The sequence below is a fragment of the Podarcis bocagei genome (assembly GCF_964188305.1).
Source record: "Podarcis bocagei genome assembly, chromosome: 18".
NCBI lineage: Eukaryota > Metazoa > Chordata > Lepidosauria > Squamata > Lacertidae > Podarcis > Podarcis bocagei.
In genome coordinates, this window is record NC_138144.1 from 1968840 (window position 1) to 1988441 (window position 19602).

The 19602-nt window shown below is 48.4% G+C and overlaps 1 protein-coding gene across 1 annotated transcript in view; it reads right to left on the bottom strand.

Annotated features, from left to right (window-relative positions):
• The window catches only part of LOC308577404 (phospholipid-transporting ATPase ABCA1-like), a 76572-nt gene that overhangs the window by 12570 nt on the left and 44400 nt on the right, over nucleotides 1-19602 (bottom strand). The window contains exons 28-40 of the mRNA XM_081177519.1: nucleotides 16689-16843; nucleotides 15444-15568; nucleotides 13319-13417; nucleotides 11870-12068; nucleotides 10532-10626; nucleotides 9672-9705; nucleotides 8113-8187; nucleotides 7039-7208; nucleotides 5170-5347; nucleotides 3818-3933; nucleotides 3009-3153; nucleotides 1783-1906; nucleotides 128-257 (exon numbers count right to left, since the gene is read on the bottom strand). Of these exons, the coding sequence (XP_081033645.1) occupies nucleotides 128-257; nucleotides 1783-1906; nucleotides 3009-3153; nucleotides 3818-3933; nucleotides 5170-5347; nucleotides 7039-7208; nucleotides 8113-8187; nucleotides 9672-9705; nucleotides 10532-10626; nucleotides 11870-12068; nucleotides 13319-13417; nucleotides 15444-15568; nucleotides 16689-16843 (1645 nt within the window). The remainder of the gene's footprint in view (nucleotides 1-127; nucleotides 258-1782; nucleotides 1907-3008; nucleotides 3154-3817; nucleotides 3934-5169; nucleotides 5348-7038; nucleotides 7209-8112; nucleotides 8188-9671; nucleotides 9706-10531; nucleotides 10627-11869; nucleotides 12069-13318; nucleotides 13418-15443; nucleotides 15569-16688; nucleotides 16844-19602) is intronic.

The following is a 19602-nucleotide window of genomic DNA, read 5'->3' on the forward strand; positions in this document are numbered from 1 at the left end:
GGAGCGTGCAAAGGAGCCTTTTATCCAGAGACGGTTCGGTGCACCAAAGGCCACGCTGACCTCGAAGCCCTGCCTTTCTACATGCGAGGCCGTTGGCTCTAACCCCTGAGACACACAGCCCCCTCACCGGAAGGAGAAGAAGAATTTGTACTGCACCAGGAGAGTGAAGGCAAAGAAAACGGCTCCTTCCACAGCCATGGCGAAGATGTTCTTCCCAGCTAAGTCCCAGCTTAGAGGAGAAAGGAATTTTCGGTCACCTGCACGGGGGAAGAGATGTAAACATGAACAGAGAGCAGCCTCTGCTGGCGAGAGAAAAATGGAGAGGCAGGGTTAATCAGTTTGGGGTTTTCTCCAGTTGTGGAGGGATAGCTGCGGATCTGTGCAGAATATTCGTACAGTGGTGCCTCGCAAGACGAAAAGAATCCGTTCTGTGATTTTCTTCGTCTAGCGGTTTTTTTCGTCTTGCGAAGCAAGCCCATTGAAGGATTAGCGGATTAGCGCTATTAGCGGCTAATCTGCTGATCGGATCAGCTGATAAGCGGCTTAGCGCTATTAGCACTATTAGCGGCTTTTAGGTGCTTTTAGCGGCTTATCTGCTGATCGGATCAGCTGATAAGCGGCTTAGCGGCTTAGAAAAAGGGGGGGGGGACCAGCAGGAACTCGCAAGACATTGTCGTCTTGCGAAGCAAGCCCATAGGAGATTCGTTTTGCAAAGCACCTCCAAAACGGAAAACTCTTTCGTCTAGCGAGTTTTCCATCTTGCGAGGCATTCGTCTTGCGGGGCACCACTGTAAAGACAAACTAATAATAATAGTAATAATTTATTACACGACCCATCTGTCTGGGTTTCCCCAGCCACTCTGGGCGGCTCCCAACAGAAGATTAAAAACACATTAAAACTTCAAACATTAGAAACTTCCCTAAACAGGGCTGCCTTCAGCTGCCCTCTAAAAGTCAGGTAGTTCTTTCTCTCCTTGACATCTCATGGGAGGGCGTTCCACAGGAAGGGCGCCACTACCAAGAAGGCCCTCTGCCTGGTTCCCTGTAACCTCGCTTCTCGCAATGAGGGAACTGCCAGAAGGCCCTCGAGAGATGGACCCCGGTGTCCGGGATGGAGACGCTCCCTCGGGGATACTCAACCGAGGCCGTTTAGGGCTTTCAAGGTCAGCACCAATGAATTGTGCTCGGAAACATACTGGGAGCCAATGTAGGTTTGTCAAGACCGGTGTTATGTGGTCTCAGCGGCCGCTCTCAGTCCCCAGTCTGGCTGCCGCATTCTGGATTAGTTGTAGTTTCTGGGTCACCTTCAAAGGTAGCCCCATGTAATGTGCATGGCAGTAGTCCAAGCAAGAGATAACCAGAGCATGCACCACTCTGGCCAGACAGTCCGTGGGCAGGGAGGGTCTCATCCTGCGTACCAGATGGAGCTGCCCTGGACACAGAATTGACCTGTTCCTCCATGGACAGCTGTGAGTCCAAAATGACTCCCAGGCTGCGCACCTGGTCCTTCGGGGGCACAGTGACCACATTCAGGACCAGGGAGTCTCCCATACCCTCCCACCCCTTGTCCCCCCAAAACAGTCCTTCTGTCTTGTCAGGATTCAACCTCAATCTGTTATCCGCCATCCAACCCGTTTTTGCTAGTGCCCGGCTTCCAGGTCGGCGGCGAGGGAATGCTTTTCTGATCGTGGAATAATAGAATTAAATAATTGTACGGTTGGGAGGAACCCCGAGGCGCAACCGCTGCCTTGCTTGGTTTGGCAGCCGCCAAGCACCACTCACCGAAGCGCTCAAAGGCGTCCGCCATCGCCTGGTTCTTGACCATATCGATCAAACCACGGCCAAGACAGAAGTGCGGGAAGATGAGGAAGACTTTTTTAAGGATGACGTTGACGTCGTTCAATTTCTGCTCACGAGAGGGGAGCAAACATATGCAGACATATTTATTTACTTTTTTAAAAGATTCCCATGGATAAGCAGGCTTCTCCGTCACAGGAGTTCCAAGTTGGCGTCCCCAGTAAAGCGTAACAACCAATTCCCACATCATTATTATTATCATTATTATTATTATTATTATTATTATTATTATTATTATTATTATTATTATTATTATTATTTTATTATTTATACCCCGCCCATCTGGCTGGGCTTCCCCAGCCACTCTGGGCGGCTTCCCAAAGAATATTAAAATACTATAATACATCAAACATTAAAAGCTTCCCTAAACAGGGCTGCCTTCAGATGTCTTCTAAAAGTCTGGTAGTTGTTGTTCTCTTTGACATCTGGTGGGAGGGTGTTCCACAGGGAGGGCGCCACCACCGAGAAGGCCCTCTGCCTGGTTCCCTGTAACCTCGCTTCTCGCAGGGAGGGAACCGCCAGAAGGCCCTTGGAGCTGGACCTCAGTGTCCGGGCAGAACGATGGGGGTGGAGACGCTCCTTCAGGGATACTGGGCCGTTTAGGGCTTTCAAGGTCAGCACCAACACTTTGAATTGTGCTCGGAAACGTCCTGGGAGCCAATGGAGGTCTTTCAGGACCGGTGTTATGTGGTCTTGGTGGCCGCTCCCAGTCCCCAGTCTGGCTGCCGCATTCTGGATTACTTGCAGTTTCCGGGTCACCTTCAAAGGCAGCCCCACAGAGAGCGCATGGCAGTAGTCCAAGTGGGAGATAACCAGAGCATGCACCACTCCAGACAGTCTGTGGGCAGGGAGGGTCTCATCCTGCGTACCAGATGGAGCTGCCCTGGACACAGAATTGACCTGCACCTCCATGGGCAGCTGTGAGTCCAGAATGACACCCAGGCTGCGCACCTGGTCCTTCGGGGGCACAGTTACCCCATTCAGGACCAGGGAGTCCTCCACACCCGCCCGCCTCCTGTCCCCCCAAAACAGTCCTTCTGTCTTGTCAGGATTCAGCCTCAATCTGTTAGCCGCCATCCATCTTCCACCTGCCTCCAGGTACTCACACAGGACCTTCACCCCGCAAGGACCCAGTCGTCCCCGTAGCCTACCTTGTCGGTGAAGAGCTCGAGAACAAAGGTGGCCACGCTCCCATTGATGCCAATGAAGAGATTGACGCATGTCAGAACCACGTAGGCAGTGCTTGGGACACTGAAGAGGAACGAGGCTGGGTACATCAGAGGGGTGATGGACCAGCTGGGAACGGGCAAAGAGAGGAGGAGGAAATGAAAAAGAACCATTGAATATTTGAAGAATATCCTAAATACAGGAGTACCTTGGTTCTCAAACGCCTTGGTACTCAAACAACTCAAATGCATCCATTCTTAAAGGATAAAGTTAGAGCTTAATAATTATCTCACTATTAATATGCTTCTTAATTGTATTTCACTATTAAAGGGACCCCTGACCATTAGGTCCAGCCGTGGCCGACTCTGGGGTTGCGGCGCTCATCTCGCTTTACTGGCCGAGGGAGCCGGCGTACAGCTTCCGGGTCATGTGGCCAGCAGGACTAAGCCGCTTCTGGCGAACCAGAGCAGCGCACGGAAACGCCGTTTACCTTCCCACCAGAGCGGTACCTATTTATCTACTTGCACTTTGAGGTGCTTTTGAACTGCTAGGTTGGCAGGAGCAGGGACTGAGCAACGGGAGCTCACCCCGTCATTGCGGGGATTCGAACCGCCGACCTTCTGATCGGCAAGCCCTAGGCTCTGTGGTTTACCCCACAGCGCCACCCGCGTCCTAGAGAACTGTACTGCAAAATCTGGAAAAACTCAAACCCAGCTGTGTTTTGTTCTGCGTATTCTTTTGGGAAGCGTGGGCTGAATCGGATCTCTTACCCCTACACCCCTAACTGCCTTACCCGTAGAGGAGGAGCAGGAGGATCAGAGCTGGCAAGTTATCCAAGGAGACATACGATTTTTGCTGGAAACAGAGGAAAATCAGCACTACCAGGAGAGCCGGAACGAGGTAGTTACACTGGAAGAAGAAGGAGAAGACGCAAAGGTGAGTTTGACAAGGGAAGGCCTGGATTCTGAATATCTCGCCCTGGATTTTGGAACTCTGAATTGGTTTCCAATCTAACAGCAGACCCAGCTGACTTGGGGACATTGGTTTCAGTGGGTCTACTCTGAGTAGGGCTTGGCCGGCTGCAACACAAAAAACAGCGACAATTTGTTGTGGACAAACGACAGCTGGACATATAAAGGGCCCCATGACCTTCAGGAGCTTAGGGTGTATCAAACCTAAATCCAGCCCTGGCATGTTCACAGCGTCGGCCTCGCTCCGCTGTGGCGCTTCCACTTCCGGGGCCCTCCAGATCACGTGCGTGCCCACCCCCCAATTTTATTTTATTTTTAAACTAGACGTTTCCTTTAAAATGTAAAAATCCACCCTGATGGGCCTGTTGGCCCTCCAAAATAAAGAATAATAATAACAACAACAACAACAATAATAATTTACAGTCATATACCGGGTTACAGAGGCTTCAGGTTGCGCGATTTCGGGTTGCACACTGCACCGAACCCGGAAGTACCAGAACGGATTACTTCCGGGTTTGGGCGCTTGCGCATAAGTGCTAAATTGCGCTTTGCGCACGCGCAGGAGCACCGAATCGCAACCTGCGCGTGTGCAGACGCGACACTGCGGGTTGCGGATGTGCTTCCCGCACGGATCACGTCCGCAACCCGAGCGTCCACTGAATTTATACCCCTGGTTTCCCCAGCCACTCTGGGCTGCTTCCAACAAAATATTAAAATACAATAGTCTATTAAACATTAAAAGTAAAGGGACCCCTGACCATTAGGTCCAGTCGTGGCCGACTCTGGGGTTGCGGCGCTCATCTCGCTTTATTGGCTGAGGGAGCCGGCGTACAGCTTCCGGGTCATGTGGCCAGCAGGACTAAGCCGCTTCTGGCGAACCAGAGCAGTGCACGGAAACGCTGTTTACCTTCCCGCCGGAGCGGTACCTATTTATCTACTTGCGCTGGTATGTTTTTGAACTGCTAGGTGGGCAGGAGCAGGGACCGGGCAACAGGAGCTCACCCTGTCATTGCGGGGATTCGAACCGCGGACCTTCTGATCAGCAAGCCCTAGGCTCTGTGGTCTAACCTACAGCGCCACCCGCGTCCCTATTAAACATTAAAAGCTTCCCTAAACGAAAGAGGATGTGTCCGGTTTTCCAGTACGTCAACCCTTGCTTCTCTCTCTTTCTTACCATATCCCAGGCGAAGTTGCCCAGCCAGTAGACGCCGGGCTTCATCCCGCTGACGATCTGGAGGTGTTTGGCTTTGCTGACGCGCTCCTCGATGAGGAAGAGGACGAAGCTGGCCGGGACGAAGGACATAGCGAACATCACGCAGATGGAGACCAGCACATCCACCGACGTGGCCATCCTGCCAGGAAGGAGAACCGGAGGAAAACTGTAGAGTCGGCGAAGAGGGACCTCATCGCATCTACTCTGACCCTCCGTGATGAAGGAGGGAGAGAAGGAAACAGGGACCAAACAAGCTCATATCTTAAAAAAACAAATACTGTATTTTTTGCTCTATAAGACTCACTTTTCCCCTCCTAAAAAGTAAGGGGAAATGTGTGTGCGTCTTATGGAGCGAATGCAGGCTGCGCAGCTATCCCAGAAGCCAGAACAGCAAGAGGGATTGCTGCTTTCGCTGCGCAGCGATCCGTCTTGCCGTTCTGGCTTCTGAGATTCAGAATGTTTTTTGTTTGTTTTCCTCCTCCAAAAACTAGGTGTGCCTTGTGGTCTGGTGCGTCTTATAGAGCGAAAAATACGGTAATCTTATTTATTTTCCACGCACACAAAAAATGAATTTTAACACAGACAGTAAGTTACTTTATCTATCCAACCCTTTCGTGATTTCCCTATTTACCCTTGAATGCTGCGTATTTCGCGCCAATGCTATTGGATAAATCCGTCGTTTTAATCTATTTGTTTTAATAATTCACTCTCTCTTGCTCATCTTTCAAACCCTGCTGGAATTCATAGCAGTTCTTTGAATACCCAGTAAAAAGTGAACAGTCCTCAGTGAATTCTTCCGTCTCTGATCTTTGCTGTTAATAAGTCCCAGCAAAGGAAGAACGGATATAAAAACTTACAGAATGTGCAGAAATGGCAAAACCTAGAGGCTGGAAGGCCGGATTGGGGGGGGGGACTGGGAAAAATGGGCGAATCAGGTCCCCCCTGGTTTTTTCCAAAGCTTTTTTCCCCAGGAACAATTGAGGGGGGGAGTGTGTGGAATATTCAAACTATATCAAACTGGTTTTTTTCGATTTCTCCAAGAAAAAACGACTTTTCCAATTTCCCCGGTTTTCCCCCAGGTCTACCCCTCTCTAGCGAAAGCTTATTGGAAGAGTAAGAAATCAAGATAAACTTTTTTAATATATAAAAGAACGGAAACGGTTTATTGACCATTTACAGACAAATTGTAAACAGATAAAAACCCCGGTGGTATTACTGTAACAACCTGCAGTTACATAAGAGTATATATAGAAGTGTACGCACAGTTAATTTGAATTTGAATATGTTATTATTTACATAAGAGTATGAATTTAAAGAAGATTAAAAAATGAGTAAGTTGGATACGCAGACAATATTAATAATAAATTTAAGGGACCGCAGAAAGAGGGGGAAGGAAGTTTTAAAATGTCCAAATGACTGTAAAATCAATGAAATGTAGATTATCTGAAAAGTGTAAGTAAAAATGTATTTAAATTTTTTTTTTTTTACTGCTAATAAGCTCATAGCATTTGGCCATAGCCAGCGTTTGGATTGGTAGCTGGGTGGGGCAGAGACCACTCCCTGCTTCTTCATGTAAATGGTGCTGGCTAGATGACTTTGGAAAGTCCACAAGGACAACAGAAACTCGACCAAAACCCTCCCTGTCTGTGTGATCCCCAGAAACCAGAATTCAGAGGCAAAAACCAACCCTATTCCCGGTTTCCACAAACGGGATGCCGTCCCCCAACTCCAAGAGCAATGGGAGCACGCACGAGCTTCCATGATGTCACAGCAACGCAGCCAATCACGGCGCCCAGAGACCTCCCCAACGCTTCTGCGCCATCTACTCACAGGGCCGCCTCCGAGAGCTGCTCTTTGGTCAAGTTGAGCGGGTGGTTGATGGCCGTGATGCCGTAACGCGAAGGGTCGGCCCCGGCAGGTAGGCTCGCCCGCAGGAGACCGTTGTTTGCCACGTTGACGAAAGACACCATGGCATGCCAACCCTTGTTGTTGAACCACACCTGTGGGCAGGATAAGGTAAAGGTAAAGGGACCCCTGACCGTTAGGTCCGGTCATGGCCGACTCTGGGGTTGCAGTGCGCATCATGCTTTACTGGCCAAGGGAGCCGGCGTACAGCTTCCGGGTCATGTGGCCAGCAGGACTAAGCCGCTTCTGGCGAACCAGAGCAGCGCATGGAAACGCCGTTTACCTTCCCGCCAGAGCGGTACCTATTTATCTACTTGTGCTGGTATGCTTTCGAACTGCTAGGTTGGCAGGAGCAGGGACCGAGCAACGGGAGCTCACCCCGTCATTGCGGGGATTCGAACCGCCGACCTTCTGATCGGCAAGCCCTAGGCTCTGTGGTTTAACCCACAGCGCCACCCAACGTGCAGGATACCACATTGTTATTATTTGTTAGTGTTTAACACCGTGTTTCTCCAACATCAACATCACTGGAGTGGCCATGTTGTTCGGACGCCCGATTACCGTCTTCCAAAGCAACTCCTCTATTCCCAACTTAAGAATGGGAAGCGGAATGCTGGTGGTCAACAAAAGAGGTTCAAAGACTCTCTCAAGGCAAATCTTTAAAATATAGTATACACACCAACAACTGGGAAACACTGGCCTGCGAGCGCTCCAGTTGGAGAACAGCCTTTCCCAAAGGTGTCGTGGGCTTTGAAGACACTCGAACTCAGGACGCGAGGGAGAAACGTGCTAAGAGGAAGGCACGCTTGGCAAACCCTCACCGGGATCAATTGCCGCCTGGAAACCTGTGTCCCCACTGTGGAAGGATGTGGGGGATCCAGAATTGGCCTCCACAGTCGCTTACGGACTCACTGTTAAGACCGTGTTCATGGAAGACAATCTTACTCGGCTACGAGGGATCGCCAAAGAAGAAGAAGAAAAAAATATGCAGAAACACACCTTCACATTCCGACGCGTTCTCAGCCCCTCAACGAAGCCACTGAGGTTATTCAGAAGTCTGTCGAGAGGACCCCCCTGTGACGGGATGGGAAAAAAGATCACCGTAGGGCTTAAACAGATCACCGTAACAACTTTTGTTATTCATTCGTTCAATACATGACCCCCAAATCAGCTCCTAGACATCAAACAATAAAGAAGGAAGAAGCCACCGTCGAAGAAGATTGGGAAAACGAAATACCGAACTATGCAGGACATATTAGATCATTTGAAATCCAAGAAAGAAAAAGGACATTCATTTTTTGTATATATAAAAAAGGAGACATGTTTTACGCATGCCATGCAAGCTTTGTGTACTGCTTTCTATATGAGCTGAACTTTTAAAAGTCACTTGTAACTTTTGTTTAATAGACTATTGTATTTTAAGATTCTGTTGGAAGCTGCCCAGAGTGGCTGAGGAAACCCAGCCAGATGGGCGGGTTATAAATACATTATTATTATTATTATTATTATTATTATTATTATTATTATTATTGTAACAAGGTGAATAAGGTTTAAAATTGTACTGTTGAGAATTTAAGACGTATATGAATAAGTATAAAATAATGGAGCCAGGAACGGGAGAGGAGGGAAGTCAATTAAGATTTATGGTTGAATTATTTGATTGTAATGGGAATTTGTTTTTGTTTCTTCGTTATCATTTTTTACAGTGGACACTCGGGTTGCGAACGTGATCCGTGTGGGAGGCATGCTGGCTCCTAGGCTCATACAACAACAACAATCTTTATTACGGTCCAGAGACCCAACAAATCCTTACAAAGCAATACACAATTCAGACAGCCTACCTCCAGGTTAAACAAGCCTTTTGTTCAAAATATAGGGATCACTGGTTCTTGCAACCACCGATAAAAACTTTGCCACTGCTAATGTTCTAGCGTTTGTCCGGTCTTCCAATAGGAACCTGACATAGTGAGCCTCTGATTTTCCCGGGAAAGGTACCAGCAAGGGTAGTATCAGTTCAGCCCTGGCTTGCTCATATTTTGCACAGTGCAACAAAATATGTTTTATGGAGTCGATGTCTTGAGCACACGAGCAAAGTCTGTCCTGGTAGGGGACTCCTCTCAACGCTGCAGAAGGAAAGACGTTTAGTCTGGCTTTGGTGAAAAGCCTTCGATAGTTTGGTACTGTCAGGTTTTTAATGTAAGATGTTAACTTAAAGACATGCCCATATTGTACCCCTACTGCCAGCCGACTACAGACTGCGTGTGAACGAGATCGCAAGTCACTGTGTGCATTATCCCATAATCTTTGCTTTAACGTTTTTAGGGCGCCTTCATAACCCAGGTAATACGGTTGGGGGGGGGGGGTGACAGACCAATAAGCAGAGTAAGCCCAAGAAATAAGCGGATGGTTTTCTGATTTGTGTCTGTGTGTGTGTTTTTGCTCATATAACATCAAGACAACCAGGGTCCTCGCTCAACCCCAGGGGGGCGTCCTTCGAGACGCCCCAGAAACTGCCAATTTCCAAGCCAGGAAAGGTTCGAATGAATGAACGCCGCTTACCGTTGCTCGTTGACCCATTTTTTGGTTCGTAACCTAAACAAAGAAGGAAACAAGATCAAAAGTGAGTTTGTGGCGAGCTTAACACAAGCCAACAGAGTTTTTAAATCAAACCACGGATTATCTGCTCAACACGCTGTTTGCATGCCGCAGATCCCAAAGCAACCCCCCCATTTTTTATTAGTTTTCACAATATTATAAACAAACAAACAAACAAACACACAAGACAAACAAACATAAATCAGAGCCTTACTGAACACTACAGTTATTAACTTTGTTATGTGACTTCCTCGCTTCCCCAATGAATTTCATTGCATGTCCTTTTAACGGTTTTCCAAATCCCAATTTTTATAAAATTTAAGCATTAACATCCTTAGATCTTCACCTTATGGAATTAAACATATTAATTCATCACTTAACATAAATAAAATCCTTAGCCCATTAGGTATCTGCAAGCTGTTTTCAGTTAGTTTAACTGAACAAATTTAACTAAATAATCATTAAATTTATTCCATTCTTCCTGATACTCTTCCTCCTCCTGGTCACGGACTCTTCCGGTTAGGTCGGCTAGCTCCGAAAAATACATCATCTTCATCTGCCATTCTTCTATTGTTGGTAATTCTTGGGTTTTCCGCTTTTTAGCTAACAAAATACGAGCAGCAGTTGTGGCATGCAAAAATAATTTAACATCTTTCTTGGGCAATTCCAAACCTGTTATTCCAAGAAGAAAGGCCTCTGGTTTCTTTATAAATGTACATCTCAATATTTCTTTCAATTCATTATAAATCTTTTCCCAGAAGTCTTTCACCTTGGATCCTGAAGCAATTTTGAGGAGTGTGTGTGAGAGAGAAGAGAGACGTACCCTTGGCGGATGACTTTTGGGTAGGTCTTCACTAGGTAATCGGAGATGTTTCTCCCGGTGAGGTTCTGGAGAATGTCACCCGTGTTTCTCTGCATCTGGAACGGGGAGTTCGGATAGGTCACCAAACCTGCGTCACTGCAGCCTATTGCAGCTGACATGGAAAGTCAGTCTGAGGCTGTTTACACCTGTTTACATCTCACAGAGCCGAGGAGCAAAGACCTCCAGCTGCCACCCTTTCCAAGAGGGCGGATTTGCAATTCAATACCTCTCATGTGATCTAAAGTTAAACACTCACATGTATAGTAGCAGAAAACAATGGCGAATTATCAATTCAACTTAGAGCTCAGAGTCCCTTAGAAAACTGCAGTTATAAATAAGAATAATAATTTATTATTTATACCCCGCCCATCTGGCTGGGTTTCCCAAGCCACTCTGGCCGGCTCACAACAGATGAAATACAGAATAAAACACCACACATTAAAAACTTCCCTAAACAGGGCTGCCTTCAGATGTCTTCTAAAAGTCAGATAGTTGTTTATTTCCTTGACATCTGACGGGAGGGCGTTCCACAGGGAGGGCGCCACCACCGAGAAGGCCCTCTGCCTGGTTCCCTGTAACCTCACTTCTGGCAGGGAGGGAATGCCCAGAAGGCCCTTGGAGCTGGACCTCAGCGTCCAGGCTGGACTATGGGGGTGGAGACGCTCCTTCAGGTATACAGGGCTGTTTAGGGCCTTAAAGGTCAGCACCAACACTTTGAATTGTGCCCAGAAATGGACTGGGAGCCAATGTAGGTCTTTCAGAACTGGTGTTAAATGGTTCCGGCAGCTGCTCCCAGTCACCAGTCTAGCTGCCACATTCTGGATTAGTCGCATAGTTGCAGTTTCCGGGTCACCTTCCAAGGTAGCCCCACGTAGAGCGCATTGCAGTAGTCTAAGCGGGAGATAACCTAGAGCATGCACCACTCTAGCCAGACAGTCTACGGGCAGGGAGGGTTTCATCCTGCGTACGAGACAGAGCTGGGAGACAGCTGCAGTGTCTCGTATTTCATTTCCCATTTCAGTGTGAATTAAACCAATTATACTTAACCTTGGAAAAGACCCTGATGTTGGGAAAGATGGAGGGCACAAGGAGAAGGGGACGACGGAGGACGAGATGGTGGGACAGTGTTCTCGAAGCTACCAGCATGAGTTTGACCAAACTGCGGGAGGGAGTGGAAGACAGGAGGGCCTGGCGTGTTCTGGTCCAGGGGGTCACAAAGAGGCGGACACCACTAAACGACTAAACAACAACTTAACATTGGCTTTTCATTAAAGTGGGGTGAGGGGTGTCAAGCGTTACCTGAGGAGGGGGGAGCCCCCCGGCCGCTTCGGGGCAATCCGGGAGCATCTTCCGGGACTTCCGGGAGCTGCACACGCAGTCCGGGGATGGGTTGGCCGAAGTCCAGTTGCCGTTCTCGAAAAACAAAGCCAGCGCCGGCGACACTTCCGGGGTCACGAAGCCTCGTTCGTGGGGCGCTACCGACGGGCAAGGAGCCTTCCTGGAGCCCTCAAGGCAAGCAGCAGGTTATGGGGAGATGTGGCCCCAGGTTAGGGACCCCAGGGGTGCCCATTTGAATAAAATATTGAGGTGGGGGGTCAGGTAAGCCGCACCCCACATAATCACAGGGCAGAGCACACACACACCATTTGAATGGCAATGACCATCAACTTGGGGGACCCCCTCAAATCATCCCTAGCTAACAGGACCAGTGGTCAGGGATGATGGGAATTGTAGTCCCAAAACATCTTGCGGGCCGAGTTTGCCTATGCCTGGTTTAATAAATAAAGGTAAAGGTAAAGGGACCCCTGACCATTAGGTCCAGTCGCGGCCGACTCTGGGGTTGCGGCGCTCATCTCGCTTTACTGGCCGAGGGAGCCGGCGTACAGCTTCCGGGTCATGTGGCCAGCAGGACTAAGCCGCTTCTGGCGAACCAGAGCAGTGCACGGAAACGCCGTTTACCTTCCTGCCGGAGTGGTACCTACTTATCTACTTGTGCTGGTGTGCTTTCGAACTGCTAGGTTGGAAGGAGCAGGGACCGAGCAACGGGAGCTCACCCCGTCATTGCGGGGATTCGAACCACCGACCTTCTGATCGGGAAGCCCTAGGCTCTGTGGTTTAACCCACAGCGCCACCCGCGTCCCAGGTTTAATAAATAAATATCCTTTATTAGGCATAGCAAACCACACATTATCAAACCATATGCAAATTGTACAAAATACGAGCTCAACATAACAAGATGAGATGTTTAACTCCGGAGAAAATCAATTTGCATAAAGAATACATTACAACACTACCGCATCACCGATCAATTAAGAACCGCTAAATCTCTCTATAATGGCCCAGTCTTTCTACATGGACAGCACTCAAAAACTCAGCCGCTATTAAAGTAATTTGATTATTCCTGTCCGAGAACAGTTGGTAGTATGGAATCGAACCTATTGAGTTTTAAGGCCTCTAATAATTGTCTTCTGGCGTAAATGCCAAAATCACAAGAAAATAAAATGTGCTCCGAAGTATCAGGTTCCTGTTTACTACGTTTGCAGAGACGCTCTGATTCTAGGGGAGCTAAATATCTTCCTCTTACTATCATCGAGGGAAACGTATTAAAGTAAGATTGTTGTTATGATGGAAAATATTGAGAAAAACCAATAAACATTATTATAAAAAACAAACCCACAGGCCAAGGTGGTTATGGATTCAGGATCCAGGAAGCATATTAAATCTATGCCTGGTTTAAAGGCTACTCACAGATCCGGAAGATCCCTCACGCACTTGGTCCCAAAGCCAGGTTCACGCAGGAGAGATTCGAGGAGCCGGGAGGAGACCACATCGCCCAGGGAATCGTCACTGAGCGGCGGGGAGAATGAATGAATGAATCTTTGTTTGCATCAGCCGTCGGCCAAAGCGATAAAACAACAATACGATATACAAAGAATAGAACTAAAAAGTCAATTACTGTATTTTTCGCCCTATAGGACGCACTTTCCCCCCTTCAAATATGAAGGGGAAATGTGTGTGCGTCCTATGGGGTGAATGCAGGCTTTCGCTGAAGCCTGGAGACCGAGAGGGGTCGGTGCGCACCGACCCCTCTCGCTCTCCAGGCTTCAGGAAGCTATCTGCAAGCCTTTGGAGCGCGGCGGGAGTTCCCGTCGGGCTCCCAAGGTTGCGGATAGCAGCCTGCTTCCCGAAGCCTGGGGCGTGCTGCACAGCGCACCCCGGGCCTCGTGCTGGTATCGGGCAGCCCCACAACCTCGGGGGACAGCGGGGAGGCGGAGCGCGCCTTCCCGCTATTCCCCAACCTGGTTTGGAGGCTGCCAGCCCCACAAGCTCGGGCAACAAATATCCGCAAGCCTGGGGAGACTGGCGCGACTTCCCGCCGGGCGCCCTAGGCTTGTGGATAGCAGCCTGTTCTGGGGGCTGGGGTCGGGGGAAGCTCGGGGATAATTTTTTCCCCCTTTATTTCCCCCCCAAAAAGCTAGGTGCGTCCTATGGGCTGGTGCGCCCTATGGGACGAAAAATACGGTATATAAAATACATTTTGGGGTTTTGAATCAATGGTCAAATGGTGGACCTTATTCTGATTGCTCCAGCGAAAAACCTTGCCACCTTTGCCGTCACCTGCTCATCTTGATCTGCCAAGAGAGAGGACCCTGGGGCAGGGGCTGGGCGACCCGGGATGGACGATATAGGAGGGGTGATAATCTCATTCATCAAGTCTTTATAAAGAGAGCAAGCCAGAAGGGCATGTGCCACCGATTCGCGACGGCCGTCTCCACAGGGACGTTTTTCGTGTGGGATCTGTTGGCATCGTCCCTCAAGTGTTTGGATTAGATGATGAGTCTTTGCAAATTGTGTTTCTAAAGGAGCTTTTGTCAATGTCAAGGTGTTTGCATTATTTTGCTATGGATAAAGTTAGAGCTTAATAATTATCTCACTATTAATATGCTTCTTAATTGTATTTCACTATTAATTTAGGTAAAGGGACCCCTGACCATTAGGTCCAGTCGTGGCCGACTCTGGGGTTGCGGCACTCATCTCACTTTACTGGCCGAGGGAGCCGGCGTACAGCTTCCGGGTCATGTGGCCAGCAGGACTAAGCCGCTTCTGGCGAACCAGAGCAGCGCACGGAAACGCCGTTTACCTTCCCGCCGGAGCGGTACCTATTTATCTACTTGCACTTTGACGTGCTTTTGAACTGCTAGGTGGGCAGGAGCAGGGACCGAGCAACGGGAGCTCACCCCGTCATCGCGGGGATTCGAACCGCTGACCTTATGATCGGCAAGTCCTGGGCTCTGTGGTTTAACCCACAGCGCCACCCGCGTCCCATTTTAAGTTAGAACTTAATAATTATCTCACTATTAATATGTTTCTTAATTGTATTTCACTATTAATATACTTCTTAATTATATTTCACTATTAATATACTTAATTGTATTTAATCTCAAGAATTAGAGTGCTACCTTGGGTTACATACGCTTCAGGTTACAGACTCCGCTAACCCAGAAATAGTACCTCGGGTTAAGAGCTTTGCTTCAGGATGAGAACAGAAATTGTGCAGCGGCAGCAGGAGGCCCCATTAGCTAAAGTGGTGCTTCAGGTTAAGAACAGTTTCAGGTTAAGTACGGACCTCTGGAACGAATTAAGTACTTAACCCGAGGTACCACTGTACTTTGATAAAATACCTATTTTGCGATGTGCAAATGGCTTCAGATACCTGTTAGGTCCTTAAATTACCATATAGCATGCATTCAACACAAAAAAACAGCGACCATTTGTTTTTGGCAAAGGACAGCTGGACATATAAAGGGCCCCGTTACCTTCAGGAGCTGAGGGCCTCATCAAACCTAAATGCAGCCCTGGTTCTGAGACGCACCTGAAGAAGGTATATTGAGGTCCGTACATCCAGGGTTCGAGGCGCAGAGGGGGGTACTTGCCGAAAGGGGGAACGATGAGGCTGAAGAGGAGGGCGATGCAGACGAAGACCGCCGGAAGCACAATCTGCAAAAAGGAGGGAGTGGGCAGATCAGTGGCAGGCGAATTGTAGAATCGTGGAGTTCGAAGGGACCCCCAGCGGTCATCTAGACCAACCCCGCGGTCAAGGCAGGAATACGCAGCTGCCGACCAGAGTAGACTTGAACAATCAACAGGCTACATGATGTACCTGTTAGGACCATTTATCTGCAATGCATTATTGGTTATATATACAGGATTGTCATTTCTGTAATTATATTGCATTTGAATATAATGGGTTTTGTTTTACACTGTCACCAGCTGGTGAAGGGTTACTATCAGAACAGTTTGTTATCCGGAAAAAACTGTTCAACGTTTGAAGGCTGCTCTTTAAATTGCATTTTAACCTGTATTTTAAATTGGGTTTTTTCCCCCTATTATGTTTTTACTGTAGTTTTACTGCTGTTAGCTGCCCTGAGCCCGGCTCTGGCCGGGGAGGGCAGGGTATAAATAAAAGTATTATTATTATTATTATTATTATTATTATTATTATTATTATTATTAGGGGATTGCGACTGTCGAAAGGCTTGTTTGCCACGTCGTTACCGACGGACTGCATTTTCTAATTTTGTTCATGCTACCTTGATCGGCTTCTATTATTCGTGACTCCATTGCATTTTTTTTTTTTTTGCTTTTGAAAGATATTTCAAAATATTTTCGCAAATTATATAATCAAACACCACAATACAAACAAACACAAACAAAAATAAACAAGTATAGTTTCCAATCCTTATTTTCATAAAACTTACTTCACCGACCTCCTCATACCTCCCCTTTCTGCGTTCCAATTTCAAATATTTAGCTCAGCAAATCCTCACCCTTAATTCCATTGCATGTTTTTTGTTTAATGGGGGAGCGTGCCTGAAGTCTCGTTAAAGGCTCGGCTCGTTAACCGCCGTCGGAGGAGAGCCTGGACGGACTCCGAAGATGGAGAGCTATTCCAGTTCGGTCGCACGGAAGCGCCGGCAGGCTTTAGCCTCGCAAGGGGGTTGGGATGGATGACCTTCGGGGTCCCCCTTCCAGTTCTATGCAGGCCAACCCCCGAGAGAGACCCCTCAGCCCCCCAACCTCCTCCGAACCCGGACGGAAGAGGAGACGGGCGTTATACTTGCGCAAGGAATCCCCTGGTGCTCCTGCGGGCGTACAGAAGGCGCTTGGTGAAGAGGGCGCGGAGTTGTTGGCGCACCAGCGCCCAGTCCGTCAGCTGGCGGGAGGCTTGTACCCCCATGCCCCTCAAGAGGTCCGTCTCCTTGGCTTCTTCCGCTGCCGGAAAGAAGGGAGAGAGGGAAGCCGTGATGCCGAAAATCCGGAAAAAAATCCCATAATAATAATAATAATTTTTATTTATACCCCGCCCTCCCCAGCCAAGGTCGGGCTCAGCAATAATACAACAAGCAATAATACAAATAAGTTGAATGGAAACAAAATTAAAAGACTGAAACATTAAAATGCAACCTAAAACCAAACTGGAAACGGAGTTGTCAGTTCAAAATTTGTCTGAAATGTATAATTTATTGTTGGAGTGGCACAAAAAAGATGAACAAGTTAAATCCGTGATGATTTTTTTACCTTTCTGGCGTCCTTTGACTTAAGCGTAAAGGTGGAGGAAGGAAGGAGAGAAAGGGAGAGAGGGAGAAAGAATAGAAGGAAGAAGTTAGATGCATCTCAAGCCCTTCCCTCCAGGATTCGCACCCAGGACTTCCTGTATGTCGAGAAGCAAGGGGGAAACAGAAAAGCCGTTCTCATTCCAGCTCCCCAATCTATTCTGTGTGACGCCATTTTGTGTGGTGCCAATTCCCCCTCCATGACACATTATTTTGTGCGATTCGACACCTGCTCTAGGGCAGCCATTTGGTGCAATGCCAGGTTATCTCTGTGGCAACCATTTTGTGCGATGCCAGGTTACCTCCATGGCAGCTATTTTGCGTGAAGCCACACCTCCTCCATGGCGCCATTTTGTGTGATTCCACACCAGCTCTCTGGCAGCCATTTGGTGCAATGCCAGGTTACCTCCTTGGCAGCTATTTTGCATGACGCCACACCTGCTCTATGGCGCCATTTTGTGTAATGCCATCTCCCTTCCATGGCAGCCATCTTGTGTGATTCCACACCCGCTCTACAGCAGCCATTTGGTGCAATGCCAGGCTACCTCAATGGCAACCATTTTGTGCAATGCCAGGCTACCTCAATGGCAACCATTTTGTGAGATGCCAGGCTACCTCAATGGCAACCATTTTGTGAGATGCCAGGTTACCTCCATGGCAGCTATTTTGCGTAATGCCACAACTGCTGTATGGCAGCCATTTTGTGTGACACCACTCTCCCTGCATGGCAGCCATTTTGTGTGTTTCCACACCCGCTCTATGGCAGCCATTCGGTGCAATGCCAGGCTAACTCAGTAGCAGCCATTTTGTGTGATGCCAGGTTACCTCCATGGCAGCTATTTTGCATGACCACACACCTGCTCTATGGCACCATTTTGTGTGATGCCAATTCCCCTTCCATGACAGCCATCTTGCATGACGCCACAACTGCTGTATGGCAGCCATTTTGTGTGATTCCACAGTCACTCTATGGCAGCCATTTGGTGCAATGCCAGGCTACCTCCATGGCAGCCATTTTGAACGACACCACACTTACTCTATGGCAGCCATTTTGTATGACGCCACTCCCCCTCCATGGCAGCCATTTTATGTGATGCCAGGTTACCTCCATGGCAGCCATTTTGCATGACGCCACACCTGCTCTATGGCAGCCATTGTGTGTGACGCCACTCCCCTTCCATGGCAGCCATTTTGTACGACGCCACTCCTCCTCTACGCTGGCCCTTTTGTGACTCTCTCAAAAAGAAAACTGTGCCCGCTGTTGGGGGGGAAATTGTTAGAATTCCTGCTCCGCGATTGCAATCATGGGATTTTTGTCTATCGCATGACGGCGTATGTTTTGACTCCACAGAATGGAAAGTGATGGAGACAGGATTTTTGTGTTCTGTGAAGTGGAACTATTGTACTTTGTTCTTTTTTACTCTTTGCTGTCTGATGCTAGAGAGAGAGAGGGAGCCATGTTGCAGTGCTCCACTTCTGTTTATATGTAAATAAAGTAGATTAGCCAAAATGCTGAGGTCTGTCACGCAAACTGCACAGACTCTGCAGATCCCTAAGTGTGCTGATGTCTGTTGGCATCGGTCGCTGCGATGTTTGGGCAGAATAATAATAATAATAATAATAATAATAATAATAATAATAATAATAATAATAATTTATTATTTATACCCTGCCCATCTGGCTGGGTTTCCCCAGCCACTCTGGGCAGCTTCCAACAGATCACTAAAATAAAATAACCTGTTAAACATTAAAAGCTTCCCTAAACAGGGCTGCCTTCAGATGTCTTGTAAAAGTCTGGTAGTTATTTTTCTCTTTGACATCTGGTGGGAGGGAGTTCCACAGGGAGGGCGCCACCACCGAGAAGGCCCTCTGCCTGGTTCCCTGTAGCTTGGCTTCTCGCAATGAGGGAACCGCCAGAAGGCCCTCAGCGCTGGCTGGACCTCAGTGTCCGGGCAGAACGATGGAGGTGGAGACGCTCCTTCAGGTCTACTAGGCCAGTTAGGGATTTCAATGTCAGCACCAACACTTTGAATTGTGCTCGGAAACGTATTGGGAGCCAGTGTAGGTCTTTCAAGACCGGTGTTATGTGGTCTCGGCGGTCACTCCCAGTCCCCAGTCTAGCTGCCGCATTCTGGATTAGTTGCAGTTTCCGCGTCACCTTCAAAGGCAGCCCCACGGAGAGCGCATGGCAGTAGTCCAAGCGGGAGATAACCAGAGCATGCACCACTCTGGCCAGACAGTTTGCGGGCAGGGAGGGTCTCATCCTGCGTACCAGATGGAGCTGCCCTGGACACAGAATTGACCTGCGCCTCCATGGACAGCTGTGAGTCCAAAATGACTCCCAGGCTGCACACCTGGTCCTTCAGGCGCACAGTGACCCCATTCAGGACCAAGGAGTCCCCAATACCTGCCCGCCTC